This window comes from Polypterus senegalus, chromosome 10 (assembly GCF_016835505.1).
Source record: "Polypterus senegalus isolate Bchr_013 chromosome 10, ASM1683550v1, whole genome shotgun sequence".
NCBI classification, from domain to species: Eukaryota; Metazoa; Chordata; class Cladistia; order Polypteriformes; family Polypteridae; genus Polypterus; species Polypterus senegalus.
The window spans coordinates 132,634,581-132,657,631 of NC_053163.1; the positions used below are offsets into that span (position 1 = coordinate 132,634,581).

General features: G+C 38.1%; 2 protein-coding genes across 7 annotated transcripts in view; one reads left to right on the forward strand and one right to left on the reverse strand.

Moving 5' to 3' along the window:
* rfxank (regulatory factor X-associated ankyrin-containing protein) overlaps positions 1-4,679 on the forward strand; it is a 14,952-nt gene extending 10,273 nt beyond the window's left edge. For all 3 annotated transcript variants that reach the window (XM_039766693.1, XM_039766692.1, XM_039766691.1), the window contains exon 10: positions 4,233-4,679. In XM_039766693.1, the coding sequence (XP_039622627.1) occupies positions 4,233-4,285 (53 nt within the window). In that variant the 3' untranslated portion in view covers positions 4,286-4,679. The remainder of the gene's footprint in view (positions 1-4,232) is intronic.
* On the reverse strand, positions 4,622-16,787 carry LOC120537625 (nuclear receptor 2C2-associated protein). Of its 4 annotated transcripts, none has more exons than XR_005635360.1 (6): positions 16,726-16,787; positions 16,561-16,651; positions 14,297-14,402; positions 6,563-6,695; positions 5,863-5,933; positions 5,414-5,517 (listed from the first exon to the last, which is right to left on the reverse strand). XR_005635360.1 is itself a non-coding variant. In XM_039766695.1 (5 exons), the coding sequence occupies exons 1-5, from the start codon at positions 16,761-16,763 to the stop codon at positions 5,398-5,400; spliced, it is 426 nt and encodes a 141-aa protein (XP_039622629.1). In that variant the 5' UTR covers positions 16,764-16,787; the 3' UTR covers positions 4,622-5,397. The 4 variants fall into 4 exon arrangements, 2 of the variants coding, with proteins under 2 accessions (XP_039622629.1, XP_039622628.1); XR_005635358.1 differs by having other exon boundaries at positions 6,533-6,695; XM_039766695.1 differs by lacking the exon at positions 6,563-6,695 and having other exon boundaries at positions 4,622-5,517.
* Positions 16,788-23,051: the final 6,264 nt, after the last annotated feature.

Below are 23,051 nucleotides of genomic sequence, written 5' to 3' on the forward strand. Positions count from 1 at the left end.
ATAGTGTTAGGAGGAAAACACTGGCAAAGTGAATAAAGTGTGTATTAACACAACAGTATTTGGTGTATGTACTGTGAAGAATGAAGTAAGTAGCAAATGGCACCATATAGAAGAGAAATAATATTGTGAACTTCATGTATAGTGTAATAGTCTATAAACTTCCAATACGACTCGGAGTCCTGCCACGTGCAAAAGTTCACTGATGACACTGCTATTGTGGGCTGCATCAAGAGTGGGCAGGAGGAGGAGTACAGGAAGCTAATCAAAGACTTTGTTATATGGTGTGACTCAAACCACTTACACCTGAACACCAGCAAGACCAAGGAACTGGTGGTGCATTTTAGGAGGCCGAGGCCCCTTATGGACCCCGTGATCATCAGAGGTGACTGTGTGCAGAGGGTACAGACCCATAAATACTTGGGAGTGCAGCTGGATGAAAAATTGGACTGGACTGCCAATACTGATGCTCTGTGTAAGAAAGGTCAGAGCCGACTATACTTTCTTAAAGGTTGGCGTCCTTCAACATCTGCAATAAGATGCTGCAGATGTTCTACCAGACGGTTGTGGCGAGTGCCCTCTTCTACGCGGTGGTGTGCTGGGGTGGCAGCATAAAGATGAAAGACGCCTCACGCCTGGACAAACTTGTTAAGAAGGGAGGCTCTATTGTAGGAGTAAAGTTGGACAGTTTAACATCTGTAGCAGAGCGACGGGCACTAAGCAAACTCCTGTCAATCATGGAGAATCCACTGTATCCACTTAACAGTGTCATCTCCAGGCAGAGGAGCAGCTTCAGTGACAGACTGAGGAGATCGTTCCTCCTCTACACTATGCGACTCTTCAATTCCACCCAGGGGAGTATATGCTAACATTATTCAAAGGTATTATCTGTTTTTACATGCATTTTTATTACTCTTTAATATTTTTTTAGTATCAGTATACTGCTGCTGGATTATGTGAATTTCCCCTTGGGATTAATAAAGTATCTATCTATCTATCTATCTATCTAGTCAGTGTAGGTGGTAGCATTTTTGATACCCTGGGCATAAGTATAAATATAATGGGAGTTATGACAGGAATGCTCTGCATTTGCAAGACAGGTGGAGATTGGGATAGGGTAGAATAAATCAAGAGGTCGGCTCTTTCCACCTTGGTATTACAAGCTTGCATGATATACAACATCCATCCCATCTCTCTTGCCTGCACTATCATCATTGCTTGTGGCTTGTTTTGGGCGATAGAGACAAATACAGGAGGAGTTGGATTCTTCTTTCACCCTGTCAGCTGGACTTGAGGTGTATATCGCTTCTCGATTGTGTAACCACATCTTACTTCCAACTACTTCAGAGGTCATGTCATCATCCTATTTGTTTTCCCTTGTCAAAACACTTCCACTTAATTCACTTGTTCTGCTATACTGTTGGTGAGTGGCACAGTTGTGGTGTTAACTGGCAGCCTGTCTGCATTGAGTGGAGAAAAAGATGGAGTGTCTTAAAGTAGTCCATTCACTGTAGTATTATTATTGACAAAAATCAACAAATTAAAAAAACATGTTTCGGATGATTTTCTGTTTCCTGTAATGTCACTAAATTTCAAACAAATTAGTCATGGCGTTTGAGACTTTGGGGTATTTAGATTTCCTACTCTAGTCGGAAATTTTTATCCCTAAATACTAAGCTATCAAAATGTCTTTTCTTAGTGGATACCTCATGCTCTTGATGTACCATCCTACCAAATTTCAGTTTTTTAACTAAACGGGAATAGTGTTTTCATTGATGAGTGAATGAGTGAGTCAACTTTGCATTATTAATACATAGATGTACAGTATTTTCCTTTGGCACTCTTGCTTTCCCTTGCACCTCTAAGAGATGTGCATTAGGTTGACTGTCGACTCTGAAGTGCCTCAGAGTAAATGAATGTACCCAGTGGTGGACTGGTGTGCTGACCAAGGTTGAACTCTCTATGGCACTAAGAATGATAACATTTCAGTTATGCTACATAAAAGAAGTACAGATTCATCATCATCCATACCTTCCTCAAAGACAAGTTCCATGATGCCTGACTGCTCTTGGGTTTTTACTTCATATCTATGTTAAACTATGCTCCTTTTATATTACTTGACAGTACCATATCTGGTTGCCCTCATTATCCTTGACCTGTGGTGTTTGCAAAAAGATAAAAACATGAAAGAGAGACAAAAAGCATGCCTTTCTTGTTAGATATTCGATTTTTAATCTACTAGCAAAGTCTGTGTATAGATTGCACTGTAGCTACCAAAAATGTGCTACTTATTTTTCTGGTGTGGATGATCTTCAAACGTGCAATCTTTAGGTATGAAGAAGTTATTGTCCCAAAGAAATCAGCCTAATTAAAGGAATAGACTAAATTCACGTTTTATGGGATAGATGGAACTTACAAATTTCCAAGGGGAAATCTTTAAGTTACTTCCCTTTACAGTAGTAGCTGCCAGTGGAAAAATCAGCAGAAAACCATGCTACCCGAGTTATATCAGATATGACATAATGTTGACCTTTCACCTGATTTAGTAATAAATTATACAGTTTATTCAAAAATGACATTTTTGTGGTCAAATTGTGTTTGGAACAATGCAATACATGCTTAATACTTTCAGTTTTGTCTTTTTAGGGTCTTTGGGTGACTATTATCTCATTTTATACTGTCTATTATGCCTCAAATCCCATACATTTTCCACTCTGTCCGGTACTATAGTTTAGCTCCTCTTCCCACGTTCCTTTTACATGAATAACTCCATGAAATTAGACAGAGGAAAAGAACATGCAGGAGAAAGAGCTACACTGTTAATTATTATGTATTATTGGCAATATACCTAAGATGCTAAACAAAGTACAGATGTGAGTGTTGGCAAACCATACCATATACTGTAACATGATAAGACAAGTTATGCAGATTCAGGTGGCACCTAAAACTTGAAGTTACTCTCAAATTCTTTCTGATATGCTCCCTTCAGTATGGAAAATGGTAGAGACAGACAGAAAGAGAGAGAGCCTTTGCAGGTTTCCCTGTTATTGTCCTTCTGCACCTTCTCTCTCTCACACGCACACACCCCTCCTGGACACTTCCTGGGCCCATTCATCAATGGACTGGCTCAGGTGTAGCTCCCTCACCTCATATCTAGTTTTTTTCTTATTTCAAACAAACAAGAAAGAAAGGATGCAAGTAATCCATAAAACTTCCCTTCTCTGGTCAGTTCTTATCAATGAAACCCTGGGGTAATAAAGAAATTGATTTGTACAGCTTCCTAACTCTTTAAACATCAGACAAGTAAAAAAGCTTATTTTACAAATTGACAAACATTTACAGTATCAGCCTATATGCTGGATATTACTTATGTTTTACATTCCACTACAGTTTACATTTTAAAATTATTTTTAATTGCATTTTATGTGGATCAAATAATGAGCTAAAAGCATCCTAACAATTTCCCAAAAGGTCAACCAGAATTCTGTTGTTGGTACTGTATAACTATCACTAGTGAGTGTCTTGTGCAAATGACAATAAACTTGAATTAACCAACTGATAAATTCCCCAGGCCATGCCAGTAATATTTGAAAAGAACAACCTGCTCCTAAACCTCCTATAACAATGGCGAATCCTCTTAACACATGAGAAGGGAAATTGTTTTAAATGAAATTATGGAGTTATAATAATGCACGGCTCATGTAGGAGTGACTTATTGTTTTGATGGGGCTTTTCAGAACTATGACAAAGAGCTGTAGGGGAACTCCTTCCATCAATCCATTACTTTTTTTAAATGTGCTTATGCAATTTAAGACTGCCATGAGCCAGTGCTTATCCCAGTAGTTTGGGACTGAAGGTGTGAACCAGTCCATTGCAGGGCATACTCCATCACCTTTAAGACACTTGCACAGAAATGAAGTGTTACATTCAAAAATATTAAAACTGATGATGAAAATGAATTAAGTCCTAATTTTCTTTGACATTTTACACTGCATTTAGACAGCCACACTGAGAGAGCACTTGTTTTTAAATTCAACAGTGGCCGAATGCCTGACAAGAATTGCTATGGAGTAGTGAGTTAAAGCCCAAGTTTAGGTGGCAGTGTCATTAGGGCTTGTGACATATTAAAACATTTTGATGTGTCCTGGTGGAGGTTAGTGCCATCTATGGGTAGTGCAAAGCAATCTGCACCTTTCTTCAGTCAAAGTTAATTTTTTTTCTTTGTTTCATTTCAGTACAACAGGCAATTGAAAACCACATCCTTGGTTTACTCAAAAACAAAAAGTGAAAGCACAGTCCAATCCGCTCCATGTGTAGGACTTGACTGAAACTTCTCAGGACTTTTCACACTGGCAAGTTGGAGAGATCATTAGGAGAAGCAGCAGCCGGCACTAATGGTGAATCTTAGACGAAGATGTCTGTGGCCGTGTGTGTTCCTGAATGTGGCTTTTCTGCCCGAACATTTAGTTCATGAGCTTGAAGTGGAATGCAAAAATGATCTTGCTGATCTCATTTCTGGTCTTATTAATAACTCTGAAAGTGAACTTGAAAAAACCTTTTTCATCAGAATCTTTATTTACTGTATTTATAAACTGTTTAAATGCAACCTAATCATGCAATCAAATGAATTAAGGATTTTTTTATATATTTTTATCCAAGATTAAACTTTATTCAGCACATTATACTTGAGGCACTTAGTTATGGTCTGAGCCTGCCTGCAATTCTTGAAACGTTCTTTTCAGTCAGTGACAATTCAAATAATTTGCAAGAATGACTTAAGCCCTGCTACCAAAAATGGTATCTAAAAATGTACGATTGTTTCAGATTAAAGTTGGGGGCAGTAAAAGTGCTAAAAGCAGACACTCAATCATGAATATTAGTTCATTGTATAATTATTGAATGTAGCAATGTACACAACCGGTCTACTAGTTTAAGCCATGATAGCTAGCCCACTGTTTTGTCATTCTCTGGTCAAAGCATTCAAATTGTTAGTATAAATGAGCTCTATAAAAATTTATAAAAAATTAGTCGTGACCCTGTGTTCGGATTCAGCGGGTTGGACAATGGATGGATGGAAAAAAAATTAGTTGAAACAATTTTTTTCTGGTTTCTACATGCTGTATTATGGCTGTACAGCATAAATATGGAATCTTCCATTATTGGGTTACACCAGAATTCAAAAGTGACATTGGTGTTCAGCTAAATGAGGTCATAAAGAGTGCATACTCAGTTTATCCTGATGTGTTTTCATGGCTGCAAAGCAAAATAATCCAGACATTCAAAGCTTGTTCTGAAAATCACCACCAGTGAACCTGAATTGCACTGCTCTTCACCCACTGGGAGGTGGTGTACATCTTGGCAACTCGGCAAACTTCACTTTCTCAAGCCATTCAGAGAATGTCAGAGCTTCTCTCCCAGGACATCCAGCTTGTAAACAATGATCCTCCCAAAAAAATCTGTGCTGTTCTCAAACACTATTTTTAGCTTGTGGGCCAGAGGGTCTCCATGGATGGGAAAGCTGTGGGTGTAGAGTTAAAGAAAGGAAGCATGGTATAAAAATAAACACGGCACCTAAGCTCTGCCTGGATCCCCCGATTAGGTCACTGCCACTTTTACAATCCAGTATTTCAGGCTTCCAGTACAAGGCTGTTTAAGGGACAATGTAAATGTTTGGTGGCACAAGGGATGGAATACAATCATTTACATGGACACAGTTAGGCCAGCTAATGTAGACAATATGTAAAAAGAAGGCCAAACAAAAAAGCCAATCCTGGGCTGTGTTCAAGAAATAAACTAGAGTCTTTTTTGCAGACTTTAGTGTAAAATAAAGAAGTATTAGACTTACTGGAAAAAATAAAAGGATATCTGAAGGGAGTTTTTGTCTTCTGGATAGAAAGTAGCTAACGTTGTAAAAACATCTTCATTCTTCCCACAGCCTGCAACAAGACAAACTTATTAGTTGAGCTTCTATCTAACTTTTAATAAAATATTGCAACTCTGAGTAGAATTGTGATACTGAACAACAGCAGCAAACAGGGTAGGATATAGGCTATATAAAACACACACACATTTTATATATATATATATAAATATATATATATATATATATATATATACACACATACACAGTATATATACTGTATACCTGTATATATATATATTTCAAGGCTACCTTTTGGAAACTCAATGGAATTTTCCAAAATGTATAAAGCATAATTTTACCTTATGAAAGTAGTTAAAGAAACTATTTAGTCTCATCAATAGAATAATTAATTAAGCTATGTGAACATTCAATTTCCTTCCTTTCTGGAGTCCTTGCATGATAGGGGCCTCACAGAACAGTACTTGAAGTAAGTAAGTGCTACTTTCAACTGCAAAGAGAAGATTTCGAACTGTAGGTTTGATAGGTTGAGTGGTAGTAAGAAAGCCATTTCTAAAATTGCAAAATAAGAAAAGAGGTCTGCTTAGACCAGGAACCACTATCAGTATCATTGTATTTTTAAATTAAAGCATAACAAATAAAGCAATACGCAGCTGGGCATGAAGCTGTTGTCCTGTGAGGCACCTTTGAAACTTGTCTTCTGATTTTGCTGTGGCTTTGCGTCTACCAGTCCAGTTCCTATTAAGAGTTTCCACGTTCCTTTTGATGATGTAGGAAAACTGTACTCTCTGACACCTTCGCTTTCTATGCCATTTATCTAAAGGAAAGAAGTATACTTTTAAGGGTTATAATGTTTGGTCTGTCTTCCTTTGGTAATTGCCTTTTTTTTGCCATTATGATAGCAATATACAGTGCACTCTCATCCACACAATGCTTTAGAAGATTATTTAGACAATATTGTATTTTCTATTCAGAGCAATACAGTTTGTTCCAGCACTGATTTTATACAGACAGTGGGTTTTGCAAGTAATCAATAAAAGTTAGTACACCTGTAGGAATTGTTTGCATTAACTTCCATTGCTGCAGAAACACTTAAGTTGTTAACCCATTACTTGTTCCCTGAAAAAGGCACTTTTGTCCAGTCATCCATTAATTTTCTTAATCCACTTAACCAGGACAGGATCCCCTCTTCCCCTCCATAAGTACGTACAGGGTGCAAGGTAGGAACAAACCCTGGACAGAACACCAACTCATCTTATGGCAGGCTGTTTTTATAACTCTGAAAATTGCATTATTTTCAGTTTTTCATAAACTAAATGCTTTTTACCTGTGGAAGTTTACTGCTTACCTTTGTGTCATTTCAGGTTACTCACTGACTGGTAGTTTACGTCAGTGGTACTTAAAACATATCAGATTGTAAACAAAGTTACTAAAGTCAAAGACACAGCAGTCCACCCACAATAAATAGTCAAATGTTAGTGTAATTTTGCTTTATAAACTACCACTTTTTACTAAAGCTATTTATGTGAAAATTACTAAAATTGTAATCCACTGTTTCTGGATTTGTGTTTCAAAGCCTCAGATTTCAGTCATGATCCGGAAAAAAACCTTGGCCTATAAAGATTGTACAACAGCAGGCAGCCTGACTGCATGGATTTAGTGTACTTAACTGGCCACCTAAATTAAAGGCTAGCAATGGCTACAGGTGGGCTCTGCAGGATGACATCAAAATTAATTTAAAACAGATGCCTGCACAGTGAAAAATAAAGCTTGGAGTGAAGAGGGACTAAGACTGAAGAAGTGAACAAAAGAAAGGAAGTGGCAATCAGAACAAGCAAACAGGAGCAGAGGGGAAAGAAACAGCGCTGAAGTAAAAGCCTGGTGGGCTATAACTGTTGCATGCTTTTGTTACAACCCAACTGCATAATAAGATGACAGCCTTTGTTGATAATGGAACTTGCTCTTTAAGTTTTATTAGCGCTTTTATTCTGCCAAGTCAAACTATTCTTATAATGTAGATATCTTTTTCAAGATTATCATCTAAAATTATTTGTAACCACAGCAAATTAGTAATTGTCAGTCCATCACTTTATTTTTTTTAAATCCGTTTCTTTCCAAATATTTAATTGCATCAGATACTTTAGGAACAGCACCTAAATTAAAAATGGGACTGTGTTAGATCAGTTTTTCTTTAGTTAAGCTCTGGGGTCCATGACACATGCAGGCTTTTCATTCAACAATTTCACAGTGAAAATCAGTGATTCATGTTTCCTCTAAGTGATTTCATTTTTAATCAGCTGGTATTTGCCCCCCTTCTTATTCTGTATTCAGAAAAACACAGTAGTGCAAGATCTACATTTAGATGACATTTACAAATCTTTTAATTGTTGCCAATGTTTTAAATGCTTAAATCTTTGTTGTCATTTTTCTGTTAATCCTGTTTTCCCCCTGTGGACTTAATTGTAATATAACAATAATAATTAATGATGAGCAGAGGAGATACCCAAGCAAATGACCCTGAAATGCTGCAGGCAGTTAAAGCTAGTGTGCTCATTAGCAAATAATGAACTTAAATAAACACAAGACTAGCAAGAGCAGAGTGAAAATATTGATAAGGATGAAAATCTTAAAACCAGGAAAAAAACATATTAAATCATCCCAAGCAGGGGTCCTCAATCACGGTGGTCCTGGAGAGCCGCAGTGGCTGCAGGTTTTTGCTCCAACCCAGTTGCTTAATAAAAAGCACTTATTGTTAAAGTAACACTTCTGCTTCACTTTAGTGATTTTGAGCCCTTATTGCTTAATTTTGTCTTAAACAGCTATTTTAATTGCTCCTTATTATCAATAACATGCAAATGACAAGAGAGAGCAGCATTTCTCCATTTAGCTTATATACATTTACACCTGTGTGTATTTATCTGCACTATTGGGTTTAATTAAATACTTGGAAGAAAAATGAAGAGAAAAAAAGTGAAGGACTGAGAATTACTCATCCATTTTAGCCTTCAATCATTTGCATGATAGAAAGGGAAAGAAAATCTAGGATATGAAAATGACCTGACATAGCAGAGTTAATTTAATTTCATAGCTTGTTAGTGCTTTATTGGCAAGAATTGCTTTCTAATTAAGCAACCAGGTCAGAACAAAAACCTGCAGCCACTGCGGCTCTCCAGGACTGGGATTGAGGACCCCTGTCCCCAAGTAATGTAAGTGCTTCTATTTCAATACAAAATTTGCTAAATTGATTTTGTAATTTATCAATTTGAAGCAAAACACAGAAATTGAAAAATAACAGCTTAATTAATTAAGGCGGGAGTCCAGTTAAACGCAGAAGTTGGTTGGGAAGAGGGCCTCCAGGATTGACCCTGAGGACTACCGACTTTGATAGTGAGTTGCTTGTTTCTTTATCACTTACATCTGATTGTTAATTGACAGATGGTTAAAAAAACAAACAAAAAAAAAGACAACATTCAAATTAGTGAATGTAATTATTTAATACTAAAATATGCAATTATGGTGTGCTGTTTGAACAATGACTGGCTTTGAAATAAGAAATTGCCTTAACATAAGGTGCAGCATGGGCATATATTATCAATAACACAGCAGTGTACAACTTATTAAAAGAATTATAGTAAAGCTGAACGTTGTTGGAAATGAGGGCAAGTGTGTGTGTGTGTGTGTGTAAAAAGAAGTGAAGGAGGCATGCATACTTTTTTTCTTTTTATTTTCATTAATAACGTTTTCACTCATTTTGTTCTTTAATTCTGTTGGCTCTTCATGAATTTCTTCCATCTCCCCACATGTAGCAAAGTTAATGAAATGCTGAAGAAAGTTGAATGGTGTGCACTGTGATGGTAGTTTTAAATTTGTTCCTCATGGAGCTAAGTTCAGTCTGTATGAGTACCATGGATGCCACTAAATAAATACTTAACAGACTGATGTATCAGAGTATTACTCTGCCCAGATACGAGGAATGCTATTCTATGGACCATTTGGCTCATGAATGTGGTTCATAAGTGTGCCAGAGACCCTTTGAGAGCCAATACTAAATGTTTTCAACTTGGTTTCCTAATGCAAATTAAGCAATTCATAAATCATCAACCCAAGTTATACCATCCTGCACAATAAAGCACTTGAAGAGGGCAGCATTAAATTTAAAGGAGTTGGGTTACGAAAGTACCATACGAAAGAAATGTGCAAACCAGAATAGGTGCAAGTATTGGAAGAAGGAGGAATGAAAAAGCCATTAATGGTAAAATAATTTAAGGAAGAACACAAACACCAATATAGCATAAAATATATTTATTGGCAGACATATTTTTACAGTAAGTTGGTTCAGAGTTATCAGGCAGACAATAATTAAGAATTTGAGCAAATGTAAACTTAAAAGCACATAAAGAGAAACCATCTGCATTTGATGCAGCTTTTGTTATGGTCACAGAGGGAAAATTACTAACTTAAGATGGGAGGGGGTGGGCAACTGTTGTTTGGTTAATGTTAATGAAAGATCCAAATACAGACTGGGACCTAATTCTAAACTCAAAATGTAAATCTGAAATGTTCAGGAAAGCTTTAATTTTAAGACAAATCAGCATAGACAGATTTGAATTCAAAGATTTGTGTGCATGTAGCAGAATCCTGTGTCTGTTCCAAAATGGATAACAAGGTGTGCTTTTCGGTGGGGTGCACAATCCCTCATCTGTAATTCACAACAAACTGCTGGAGCCGTTGAAACATCAGAATGCAGACATAACATGAAGACCTTTGTTCAGTTCACTTTTACTCAGCTGGCAATTGTACAGGGGATTCAAAGTATTCAGACCCTGTTATGTTTTATACCCTTTATTTTGCTGTAGACTTAATTTTAAACAAATTTGCTCTTTTTGATATACACTCAACCAATAATAACAAAGTGAAAACATTTTTTCAGAAAGGTTTGCAAATTTATTAAAAATAAAAAAGTGAAATCACTCATTTACGTAAGTATTTAGACCTTTTGCTGTGGAAAGGTGAGGTGTGTACTATTTGCTTCAGTTATCCGTGAAATGTCTATAAGTTGACCAATGTCTAACTGTGACAAACTGTATTGACTGGACATTGTTTAGAAAGACATGCATCTGTGTATATAAGGCTTCTCAACTGACACTGTATCACAGGACAAAAACCAAGCCATGAAGTCTGTGGTGAAGCATAGTTCAGGGCAACGGTATAAAACCACTTCTAAAGCTTTGAATGATCCCATGAGCACAATGGCCTTAATAATTGTGAAATATAAAATAAAAAAAAAAATTGAAACCACCAGGACTCTTCTTAGAGATGGCCGTCAAGCCAAAGTGAGTCACATGGTAAAAAGGGACTTGAGGGAAACAACCGAGAACCCAATGGTCACTCTAATAGATCTTCCTCTGCTGAGGTGAGAGAATGTGTCAGAAAGATGACCATCCCAGCAGCACTTCATCAACCAGGTGTTTATGATAGGGTGGCTAACTCCCACTTGGAGTCTGCCAAATTACATTTAAAGCCATGAATCATGATAGAAAACTGACGAAACCTCAAATGACTTTCTAAAACCTTTTAAAATACATTTTGAGGAATTTCAGCTATCAAGTGATCATTTTGGAAGCAGCAGGCTCTATGTCTCTGCTACAGGTGGGGGAAATAAGCATCCCTTCCAATGGACAGAACAAAAGGGCAGAGTGGAGAAAAAAGTGACAAAAAAACTTCCTAGAGTCTTTTTAAACAGATTTAGCTCATGTTTAGCTGTTCAGCGTTCATGTAAACAGAACAGCATTTCAAAGACAAAGGCTCAGCTGTCAAAATGAGTGTCTCCTCTAGTGGATAAAATGGAGTGGCATATTAAATATGAAATTGATACAGAAGGCTGTCCACAGTCTTTTAGAGTACATTTTGAACAATTTTAGCCATACAGTGTTCATTTTGTAAGCAGCTTGCAGGGGCACGCATTTCTACAGCAAAGGTTTAGCTGTGAAAATGAGCGTCCCCTCTGGTGGAATGGATGGAGGAGCACAGCATGAACATGCTACAGAAGACTGCCTTACAAGCTTATTAAAGGCACTGTGCACCATTTTAACTACCCAGTGTTTATTTTGTAAGAGGGCACAGCAGAGAAAGATTACCATTTAATGCTTTCTGCAAGTTTTTTGAAAAACATTTGACCAGTTTTAATTTGTGCAAATTTGCTGACTGATAGGCCGGAATTTTGCACGGATCATGCGTTAAATCAAAACAGAAGTGGCGCACAAAAATGCTTGAAAATGTGACAACCACATTTCATTGTGCTTGCAAGAAATCAGAAGAGGTGCTGAATTCCACGGGGTACAGATATCATAACAACAGGGGAACCACATGATGGGCAGATGCATTTCTAATGTTTTTTCATGTATATACTACATTTTGATAACCTATTGCATATTCAGTTCTTCGTTTATCATTGTGGCTCAAGCGTAACCAACGTCTCCTTGAAATTCACCATTTGGGATACACGGCCGCCATGTCAACCACGCTGCACAGGTCTCCAGGCTGACCACATGCCCAGCACGAAGACATTAAGTATAACCCAGCCTTTAGTGGAATACAGTTCACAATTCTCAAAGGGGGACTCTTCCCCAGTACCAACACTCATGTTAATAGCACAACCACTCAACAATATTTAAATAAATAAAAAAAAAAAGCACAAAAATGACCTTTTGCATTTGTTACAATATTAAATTAGTGTAGCAGTTTCAATGATTTCATTCAGTAGAAATTATAATCGCTAAAGTCTATTTTTGATCATATTTAAGACCAGTTTAGTCGCAGTCTGGAGTGCTGATGAGGTATTTCAGTTTCTGATATTAATAAATTTGAAAATCAAAATGAAAAAAATAACCTATATTTTAATCAAAAGTCTAGAAGAAAAAAACAGTTTAATCAAATTAGTATATGCAAAACTGGTATTTTTAACACATATTACAATTTACAATTAGTCGGAGTTGGTACATTTTTACTGATTCCGACTCCAGTAACCCAATGATTGCTTCCAATACCAGCAGCTTGCTAAACACTTATTTTCACTTTGTTATTATGGGTTAAGGAGTGTAAAATGATGGGCAAAAATGGCAAATTTATCCATCTAAAATTAAATCTACAATGCAAAATGTGCAAAAAGTAAAGGTGTCTGAATATTTTCCGAAATCACTATACACCACGGCTCCATATCTTAAATGCTTCCATTAACTATCCATCACACTACTCGACATTTGAAGCAGCTTTCAGTTGCATACTTCATTTACATGAGCTTTACAAGCCAGAAGTACACCCCTGTGACCAGCAGTCCTGCACTTTAAGGTCCTCAGCACCCCTACAGATTTGATTTTGTCAGTTTTGGCTCTTAATTTGGTATGTGTCTTCATCTTCCTCCATGTCTATCTGGCTATTCTAACCTCTGCTCTTTCTAGCTCTGTTTCATGTTCCACTTTCATTAGTCCTATCTCAGTGCCATAGAGCCCACTACTCTTCACACAGCTTTCATACAGTAAACAGCTGCTGTCACTTAAGCCAAATTGTTATAAGGATATCATTATTTTAAATTAAATTATCTTCACTTTGAAATGCTAGTCTATTTTAGTTCTGCTTTACAGAGAACAATTACTGACTGCTAAGCAAGGACAGGAATATTCTGTGCTGGTTCTCCAAAGTCTATTGAGAACATCAGTGAAGTGATTCTACAGCAGAGAGAAATAGGTTGTGGGACAAAATATCTTTGGTATGCTAAAAACTAAGAATAGGACATAGGAGGAAATGTTAGCATGGAATACAAGAGGGGATAAAATGTAAAGTGACTGTTCACAGCCTGAAAAAAGAGCTTACTAAAAAAAAAAAAAATCTTTTCATAGCTTTGCCAAGTAAACTGAAATATTGGACTCCATCAATGTTTTTGTAAATGACGGAGACTTACTAGTACTTTGCCGTCTCACCTGACTCAGCTTTAACTTTCTTCCAAATATTTTATTCAGGCAAATACTTCAGCATGATCGCAAATAGTAGCAAATGGGATGAGATGAGCCTTCAAATTAAATAGCAGGAACTGGATAGGTGCTGCAGCCTTCCAGAACCTTTTTTGGGTCAGTACTCACAGAATAAAAGTACTATTTTTACATTTTGCTTTTCATACTGAACACATTAACAATGTGGTCTAAAAACAGTAGGAGTGTATAAAGGTTTGTGCAAATGAACCACAGTGAAGTCAAATCGGTGGTACAGTATATGTATTTTGCAGGCTCCAATTCTTGTCCACTCATTGACAAGGTACTTGTTTATGTGCTTTACTAGACACTTCACCTTCCATGACAGTGGCACCTGGAGTTTCCCTCTTATACTTTTAACTATGTTAACTGTAAAACTGATAATCCATCTTACCTTCCAGTCTGCAGTCAGTACTAGCAAATCCCCCCTGGAACTGCAGTCGCACCTCTGAAATTTTTACCATTTGAGGAAATTCCAGCAGTACCCACTGGATTGCCCCCTAGAGAAAGAGAGAGAGGTAAAAAATGGAAATATGAGTTAAGGGTCAGGTTTAGAAGGTAAGAGGTTGTTCAAAATTTGAGAAAACCCTTATGAACGGAAAAATACACACAATGAATTCATGGGGGAGTGGCTAAATGAACATGCAACATTTTCATAAATTCATGATTTAAGGGGTGGCTGTACATCATTAGTGTAATAAGCGTCATTGCCTCACAGCTCCAGATGGTTGAGTATGAATCCTTCCCAGGCCCTGTTTGGATGGAGTTTCCAGATTCATCCAGTTCCTCTTGCCCCTTCTTTAAACATTTTTAGTTTGGTGTTTATTTCTGACACCCTGATCAAACTTGGTTCCTACCAGAAACTCAATTAAAATGACATCAGTGCCATTCAATGGATACTGTACTAACTGCAGTCACAGCTTCCAAAACCACCTTCTTGAATAATGCAGGACATCTGACCTTCATATCAGGTTTACTGGGCATATTATTGCGTCTCCCAGCGCCCAGAGGAGATGCCAGGAGATGGGTCGTTACATGAGGAGGGCTCAACAGAACCATAGAAGGGCATTATCCCAGCAGTAGAATCATTATCTGCTCCTTTGTGCAAGGAGTAACAGGAGAAGCACTGCCAGAGTCCTACAAAATGTCCTCCAGCTGGCTATTGGTGCGTGTATATTCCTGACCAAACTGTCAAAAACAGACTCCATGAGGGTGGCATGCAGGGCTGTGGAGTCGGAACCAGAGACAATTTTGGGTACCTGGGGTCGGAGTCGGCAAAAATGTTCCTTCTTGGAACTGTATGGTTTGATAAGTTTCTACTGGAAGTGTGAAGTGTTCGCTGGACCAATGAGTACTCTATGAATACAGGAAAATACCAAAAGAGTGAGGCATCATGTAAAGCAGAGTCTTCATAATGCATTCACATAGTAATATTAAACATTTCAGAATGGTCTGTTCACTGAATTATTATTATTGTATAAAATATAAACAGAACACTTTTTTTAAAAATAATTTAGCAATGACACTCTACTTTTTACTCCATTTATGGAACTGTTAAGGGAAAACAGAGATACATTAACGGTGAAGCTCATTCGAAAAATGGTAATGGTATTTAAGACACAGTAAATAAACTGTGACAATTATGTATTGTCTACTTTATTCCTTATCCAGCACCATGATTCAAGATACCGAGTAAAGCGGGCAAGCTAAGTGACCATTAAGACTGTACTTTCAAAATTCACCAAATCCTCATTCCACAACCATCATAACATTTATTTCTCTCAGATTTACTAAAGCTTACACTGAGAATTTACACTGGCAGTGATACATCTCAGGAATCTGCCTCCTACTTTGAACAATAATTACTGTTTTATCAACAATGTGCTTGCTTTCCACTTTTCTCTTTTATTTATTTATTTATAAAGCACTTTAAAAACAACATGAAGGCTGACCAAAGTGCTGTACAATAAAAACCCAATATAAGCATATGTTTAGGTATATTCATGTAAGAAAAATGTATGAATGGAAACAAATACGTTTAATGTTTCATTTTTTTATGGCCACTGTTATTTCTCAATGTATGGCTCCGTTGTTAATGTGGTAACAATCCTCTTTGTGGGTCTTGCTACGGTACTAATTTTCATATGTGTCCTCAGATTAAAAAGTTAAGAACCTGCTTTGAAGCCTTTCTCTGTAACAGAGTCGAGGTGCAGCATGTCCCCTACTAATGCTGCATTATTGTATTTGGTCCTGCTTGCACTAACCTTGACCTGAACTGCACTGCACTAAATCGACTTTGTGGGATGCTTCAGTCTTGTGTCCTTAATATTGTTCAGGATACAGTGTTTTACGCAATAATGTGCCTTTCTAGGTCAAGACTGGCCTTTTGTTTTTGATTCCATATTTACTCCAAGACAAGTCACGAAGCAACACACATACAGAATACCCGAATTTTAATTTCAGTAGTCGAATGCAGACACCCCAATGACTACCCATGCACACCACTAATCTTATCACATCTGTCACTTTGCTTCCTCTTGTTAGCGCTATGCAGGCCAAAGCTGATGCAGACTGAAAGAAAACAGCAATAAAAAGTAAGACAACAAACAGCCGGTCTTGCAGGCAAGATAACGCAGTACTTGCCGTGATTCTACACACCTGGTCGGAGTTCCAGCACGTCTCCTCGTGGCCATCAAACAGGTGCTTCTTACCAAACTGCTTGGAATCTCTGTTCAGCACAGAGCTCACCCTAAAAAGAGAAGCTGGCAAATTAGCAAAGCTGACTAACAGCATCCAATCCTAGCCAAAAATAGCCGAACTAACCTGCTGACAGTACCGGCACATATCAGCGAAGTAGCCATGCTGCGCCTCACGACAGCCGGCAACGGCACTTTACGGCACCTAATCACGCTAAAGCTTTACGACACTAGTGGCATAGTATGGGCAAAGAGCATAAGCAAATTGTTTTGGAATGTTATGGGCAAGTTCGACGTTTGCGGCACATTACTGCCATCTTCTGTTGAGGAGGAGGTATTAATATTTGACAGTACATAAAGTACTTTCTTCAATTCTAGCAGACGTAGTAGTACTTATTAGTGATTATAGTATTGAACTTGAACTTTATTTCCAGGCATCATAATTGGTAGGAACTTCTCTTGGTGTTCCATCCGTGCATATAAAAAGGTACATAAAATTAAAATACACAAGACATGACACCATCAGAAAAAATATATACAGTAAACACAGAGACATAAAACAATATAATTAAGTAGAATTGCACTTCCGTCCTGTAATATATTAGACAAGTCCTATATAAAAAGAGAATAAAAATCAAGAAGAGACCGAGAGACCGTTCTTGCGTTTAATAACTGGTAACGTTTTCCTTGATGGTAATAACTGAAAGAGATGGTTACTCGGGTAGTTGTAGTCTTCTATTTCCAGCTCATTTCCTGACCTGTGAAGTATACAAGAACTCAATGGAGTCCAATCTCAGTTTTACAACCTTTTCTGCTGTCCAAGTTAGATGCTGCATTTATGTTTCAAATGCCATATCAGACTATTATGGAGAAGATTGAAAGTGTGAGATTTGAATACACAATGGGAGGTCTGAAATTTGAAAGTACACATTATGAGAAGGATTTAGGAGTCATAGTGGACTCTATGCTATCAACTTCCAGTCAGTGTTCAGAAGTCATTAAGAAGGCTAACAGAATGTCAGGTTATACAGCCGTCTTTACATATGGGCACAACGGGAACTGGCCGGGGGCCCAAGGAGCATAGGGTTGCCTGCAATGTTTCTAATGCTTATGTATGGTTCTGTTTTGCTGTCAAAACAGGGGCCTCAGTGCACTACTTTGCTTGGTGGCCTATGATACTGTTAAGATGGCCCTGCCCTAATATGTAGAGTACAAATCCAAGGAGGTTATGCTGAAGCTTTTTAACACACTGGTGAGGCCTCATCTAGTGTACTTTGTGCAGTGATGGTCTCCATGCTACAAGAAGGACATAAAAAAGTGCAGAGAAGAGCAACTAAGCTGACTCCAGGACTGCAGGGGGATGTGTTATGAGGAAAGATTAAAACAGCTGAGCCTGTTCAGTTTAAACAAAAGGAGATTAAGAGGAGACATGATTGAAGTGTTTAAATTATGAAAGGAATTAGTCCAGTGGATCAAGACTGTTAATTTAAATTGAGTTCAACAAGAACATGGGGGCACAGCTGGAAACTTGCTAAGGGAAGATTAAGATGTTTCTCTTCACACATAGAACCACAAACATGGGGAATGAGTTACCAAGAAGTGTGGTAACAGTAGAATTTTAGAGACTAGACATTCTCTGTTGATGCAGACCTGTGGTGAGCACAGCTCTGGCTTTTTGTTTGTTTTTGAGTACTGTACTTTTTTGAGATTTTTCTGAATCTGCATGATCCCTGGAGACAGGAATCCTGTGCTACCACCTATCAGCCAGGTACTCTTTTGGCCAGTTGTCAGCGATCCATTTGCTCTTTCGTGAAGTGCAAGGTCAGGTATCCCTATTGTTTTGTCATGAAAGGTGTGAGGTGCCTTTCACCTAAGACATGATCCCTTTTCAGTGCAACAAGGCACTTTTTATGGATGCCCAACCTGTATGCCACTTACCGGCTACTGCACACAACTGTTGTTCTGCCCTGTTTCTTTGGAATGCAGTTCACAACTCGTACCTAGTAGCGTGCCTTTCAGGTATGATGGCTTGACATAATTGGTTCTAAGGCTGCTACTTTGATCCACTTCTTCTGCTGCTAGGTTTCTTCTTCTTGACCTCAAGTCATTAGTATATCCTACTTCTGGGATGATGAGCTTGAACCCAATCAACCATGATCAAGTGACCCTACACCTCTTAAGGGATGTCTCTCCACAAACCCTTCTCACATGATGGTTAGAACAATAAGAAAGACAGCACAGCAGGGGCCTCATGCATAACGCGTACACGTCACACTATAACATGGTGTGCGGACAAAAGCGGAAATGTGCTTATGCACAAAAAAATCCAGATGCATAAATCTGTGCATTCGCCCACTTCCATGTTCTTCCACTACATGAATCCTGGTCAGCATGAAAAGAAACACACGTGCACGCACCTGCTGTCCTGCCCCATCTCCTCCCAGAATTACGCCTCTTTGAATACTTAAATCAATATAAATAGCCCATAATTTCAGCGTTCTGTGAAAAGGCAATGGCAAAAGCATGGGGGGGAAATAGAAGAAGTTCAGCGAATAACAAGTGGAGGCAAAGGAAAACGTACTATTTGTTGGTTTAAACAGTGGTATAAACAACAAAAGAAAGTTGACATAGAGTGTCGGAGAAACTTGAAAGCTCAAGTTCACGAAGTCGCACAGTGCCCGAAATAAAAAAGAAGTTGTCAGATATCAAAGTCGCCGTGAAAAGGCGAGTTGTAGCCCACCGTCTGAGTTTCATATGAAAGCTTATTAGGGTACACAGAAAAAAAATTAGGCACACAGTGGGAAAAAAGCACGAAATGTCAACTTTCATCTCAAAATTTCCACTTTAATCACGTAGTTTATTTTGTCATAAACTTCATCTTAAATTCATTTAATTTATTAGTTTCTCAAATCCCATCATAACTAAAGTAGCACGTTAAATGCTTTGTTTTGTATTTGATCTTCAATGTGCTCTGTGTGTGTGAATCACTACGTGCTTCCGTTCTTTCTCTTTCTCCAACAGGACACAGAATCCATTACATTCGTAATATTACAGCTCTCTGAATAATTAAAATACTGAGATGTATACTTGATATCATTTATGATGATAGGAGTTAAAGCATGTTATTAAACATGGGAACACGGTGGCACAGTGATTGTTCCTGCCTCATGCAAGATGCTTGCTGTGCCGTGTGCGGCCTTCGATTAAATAATTTATTGCAGCAGTACTGTCTCTTTTCAGACATACTAACCCCCAATTCCTGTCCTTACTTGTCTTTCTCCAAATACCCAATCGCCACACAATCAGCTCTGTAATAGACGTTAAGCCTATTTTTCAAAACTTTTAAGGAACATTGAAATATCTTCGTAGTATGTGTTTAATTATTCTATCCATCCAGTGTTGCACCAGTCCCAGCAAGCATACCGAGCAAGGCAGGAACAATCTGTGAACACCAGCTTATTTATTAACAATATAGATTATCTCAATTAAGTTAAAGTTTTATTTTGCTGCACTTCATCTTAAAAATGATATTGTCATCATATATAAATGCACGCTTTGTAAAGTGGTTCAGGTTGTTCAATATTATAACTGTATCGCAAGTTTACAGTGAAGTAATTGTACTTCTAAGTACAAACAGTTCTACAAGGAGCACTTGATGGACTGATTGAATGCATTTACTGTATAGTTCTTGGGATGAAACTGTTTCTGAACCACGAGGTCCGTACAAGAAAGGCTCTGAAGCGTTTGCCGTGTGAGAGCAGTTCAATAGACAGCATGGCTGAGGCATCGTATGCTTGGTGCTGTATACCGATAATTCTCTTTCCGATCAGCTGCTGTACAGCTGTGATTCCCCACTCAGTACAGTGATATAAATACTCCGAGTGGTGCAGTGAGAGTAATATGGAAAAAGATGACCCGATGTGGTAACCCCTAATGAGAGCAGCTGAAAGAAGAAGAAGAAGGTGCAATGACAGCAACAACGCTAAAGCAGCTAGTGTAATTAGAATAGTTTGACCATTCTGTGGACCATTATACAGTAATCCCTCCTCGATCGCGGGGGTTGTGTTCCAGACCCCCCGCGATAGGTGAAAATCCGCGAAGTAGAAACCATATGTTTGTATGGTTATTTTTATATATTTTAAGCCCTTATAAACTCTCCCACACTGTTTATAAATATTCCCCGCAGAGTTATACAGCATAATCCCTTTGTATTCTCTTAGATATTAGGTAAGATTCATTGAAATTTTGTATATAAACACACTGTTTATATACAGTAAAACCTAAATATTATTTTAAAGATATTGAGTGTCTCCGATATCACATGTTACAGCCATTACGATAGACAGGCCACCAGCAATAAATACGTACAATGCAACAAAAATAGTATACAGTAAATGTGTGTACAGTGACACTAAACGTACGTACATGTACTAAGTACTGTAAGTAGAAAATTAATTATGGTTACTCACCAACAATGACACGATGACTTGTCCGATAACAGTGAGTTTTATTTTACTGCACAACAAAGGAGAGCGTTACAGCCCTTGTAAAGGAGCCACTTCAGGCGATTGTGTAGCACTGCCGTTGTTCTTCTTCTGGCAGTCTTCAATCCAAATCCCTAAAGCAGATTCCATCCAGACTACTGCCTTATTACATCCACTTACAACTTGTTTTGCACCCTGGTTAAAAGGACACTGCAGCCGTAGATCTTATATTCCTTTCCTACTTTTTAAATAAAAAGAATCGTAGCCTTCAACAAATCCAAAAAGTTTACCTTTTCGGCAATCGTTAACATCTTTCGTTTGCACTTGAGCACGGCCCCTGAAGCAGTAGCAGATCGTTTTGGAGCCATAATGAAGGGCTTGACTATGCACAAAGATAAACACAAAAAAGCACAACTCTTTACACAGCGAAACACATTGATGCCGAATGAGCGAGACGAGACTTCCTGGTTAACACTGCATTCAGCAAGCAGGAACTGGGCAAACCAACTGAGGAAGCATGTACAGGAAGTAAAAAGACACATTGTCTGCAGAACCCGCGAAGCAGCGAAAAATCCGCGTTATATATTTAGTTATGCTTTCATATAAAATCCGCGATAGAGCGAAACCGCGAAAGTCAAAGCGCGATATAGCGAGGGATTACTGTATTGTTACAGGTTAATTACATTCATATGCATTAAACTAATAAACAATATGCGGTTAATTTCAGTGTATTTATAAAGCCGTGTCAGGGATGTGGATCTAAAAAAAAGGGAAACCACAAAGGAACAGTAGCACTGCTTTGACGCTGGGTGCCGCCAGTCTGCAAAACAGAGCCGAGAACTTGCATACACCAGGGTATGAGGTACCGTGGAATGTGCATGGCTTTACACCAAGTTTAGGTTTTATACATCCCAATTTGAATGTGGAAACGTTCTTACGCAACATTTTTGTGCATACGCACCGTTTATACATGAGGCCCCAGATGTTCTTAATTTATTTATCCATTAAAATATCACATATCATGCCAGAGCAGAAGTGGGTATGTAGGTGTAGCAAATTACACTATTTGACCTGAATTCGAGCAGCACTTTAAATATTAGCAGCATCAGACCATCATAATATGTGATTTCAGTCTCATGTCTCTCTTCTCAGGAGGCCAGCCCTTGCAGTAAAGCAGTTGCATCTTGCTTACAGCTGTCAGCCTGCCTTCACTCAGGGGTCTGTTTCACACCCTTTGCAGCTTTCACTTGTCTTTCTTCACTTTGTGCCTGTTTTGGTTTACATCCAGCTTCAGCTTGCTTGCAGTTTTTGCACGACCACTCCTTCGGCAGATGTACAGCAGCAGCCATCAGTTCTTTAACCTCCTTGTAAGATAAGGGTCCCAGTTTGGGACCTTTAGAGATGAGCTATGGTGAGGGTCCAGACAGCTACCCATTAGCCCAGTGTGTACTTCATGTATGCCCTTTGTTTTAACTTATGTAAAAAATATCTTAGCTTTTAACAACTTCTATTTATAATTAAAATAGAAACAGCAATAATAGCAAGAAAATACATAACAATACTAGCAGAAAAATACACCATCATCACCACAAGTGGCATATGGCAGATTCAAATGCTCCCTATAGCATCCTGGGGAGAGCTCATCTAATTTTTGCTAAAATGCCACTTGCTCTTTTTGCTCTGGTACCCCTGGAGGCTTCACTGATGACATCTAGTGGTTACTGTCTTCCTACTCTGTAGTAGAAAAGTGTTCTGCCACAGCCATTGTGATAGATAGATAGATAGATAGATAGATAGATAGATAGATAGATAGATAGATAGATAGATAGATAGATAGATAGATAGATAGATAGATAGATAGATAGATAAAGTGGGCATATATAAGAATTATTTGACTGAGAAAAGAATATAAAATCTAGATTTGTAACAATACTAATTATTGCTTTATTTGCTTTGATCATCTGCTAAA

Coding starts and splice junctions, on each gene's coding strand:
- LOC120537625 (XM_039766694.1), bottom strand. CDS start 16,763: ATGGCTACTTCGCTGATATGTGCCGGTACTGTCAGCAG. Junction 14,403..16,560: donor CGTGCTGGAACTCCGACCAG/GTGTGTAGAATC, acceptor CTCTTTCTCTAG/GGGGCAATCCAGTGGGTACT. Junction 5,934..14,296: donor TACTGACTGCAGACTGGAAG/GTAAGATGGATT, acceptor GTCTTGTTGCAG/GCTGTGGGAAGAATGAAGAT.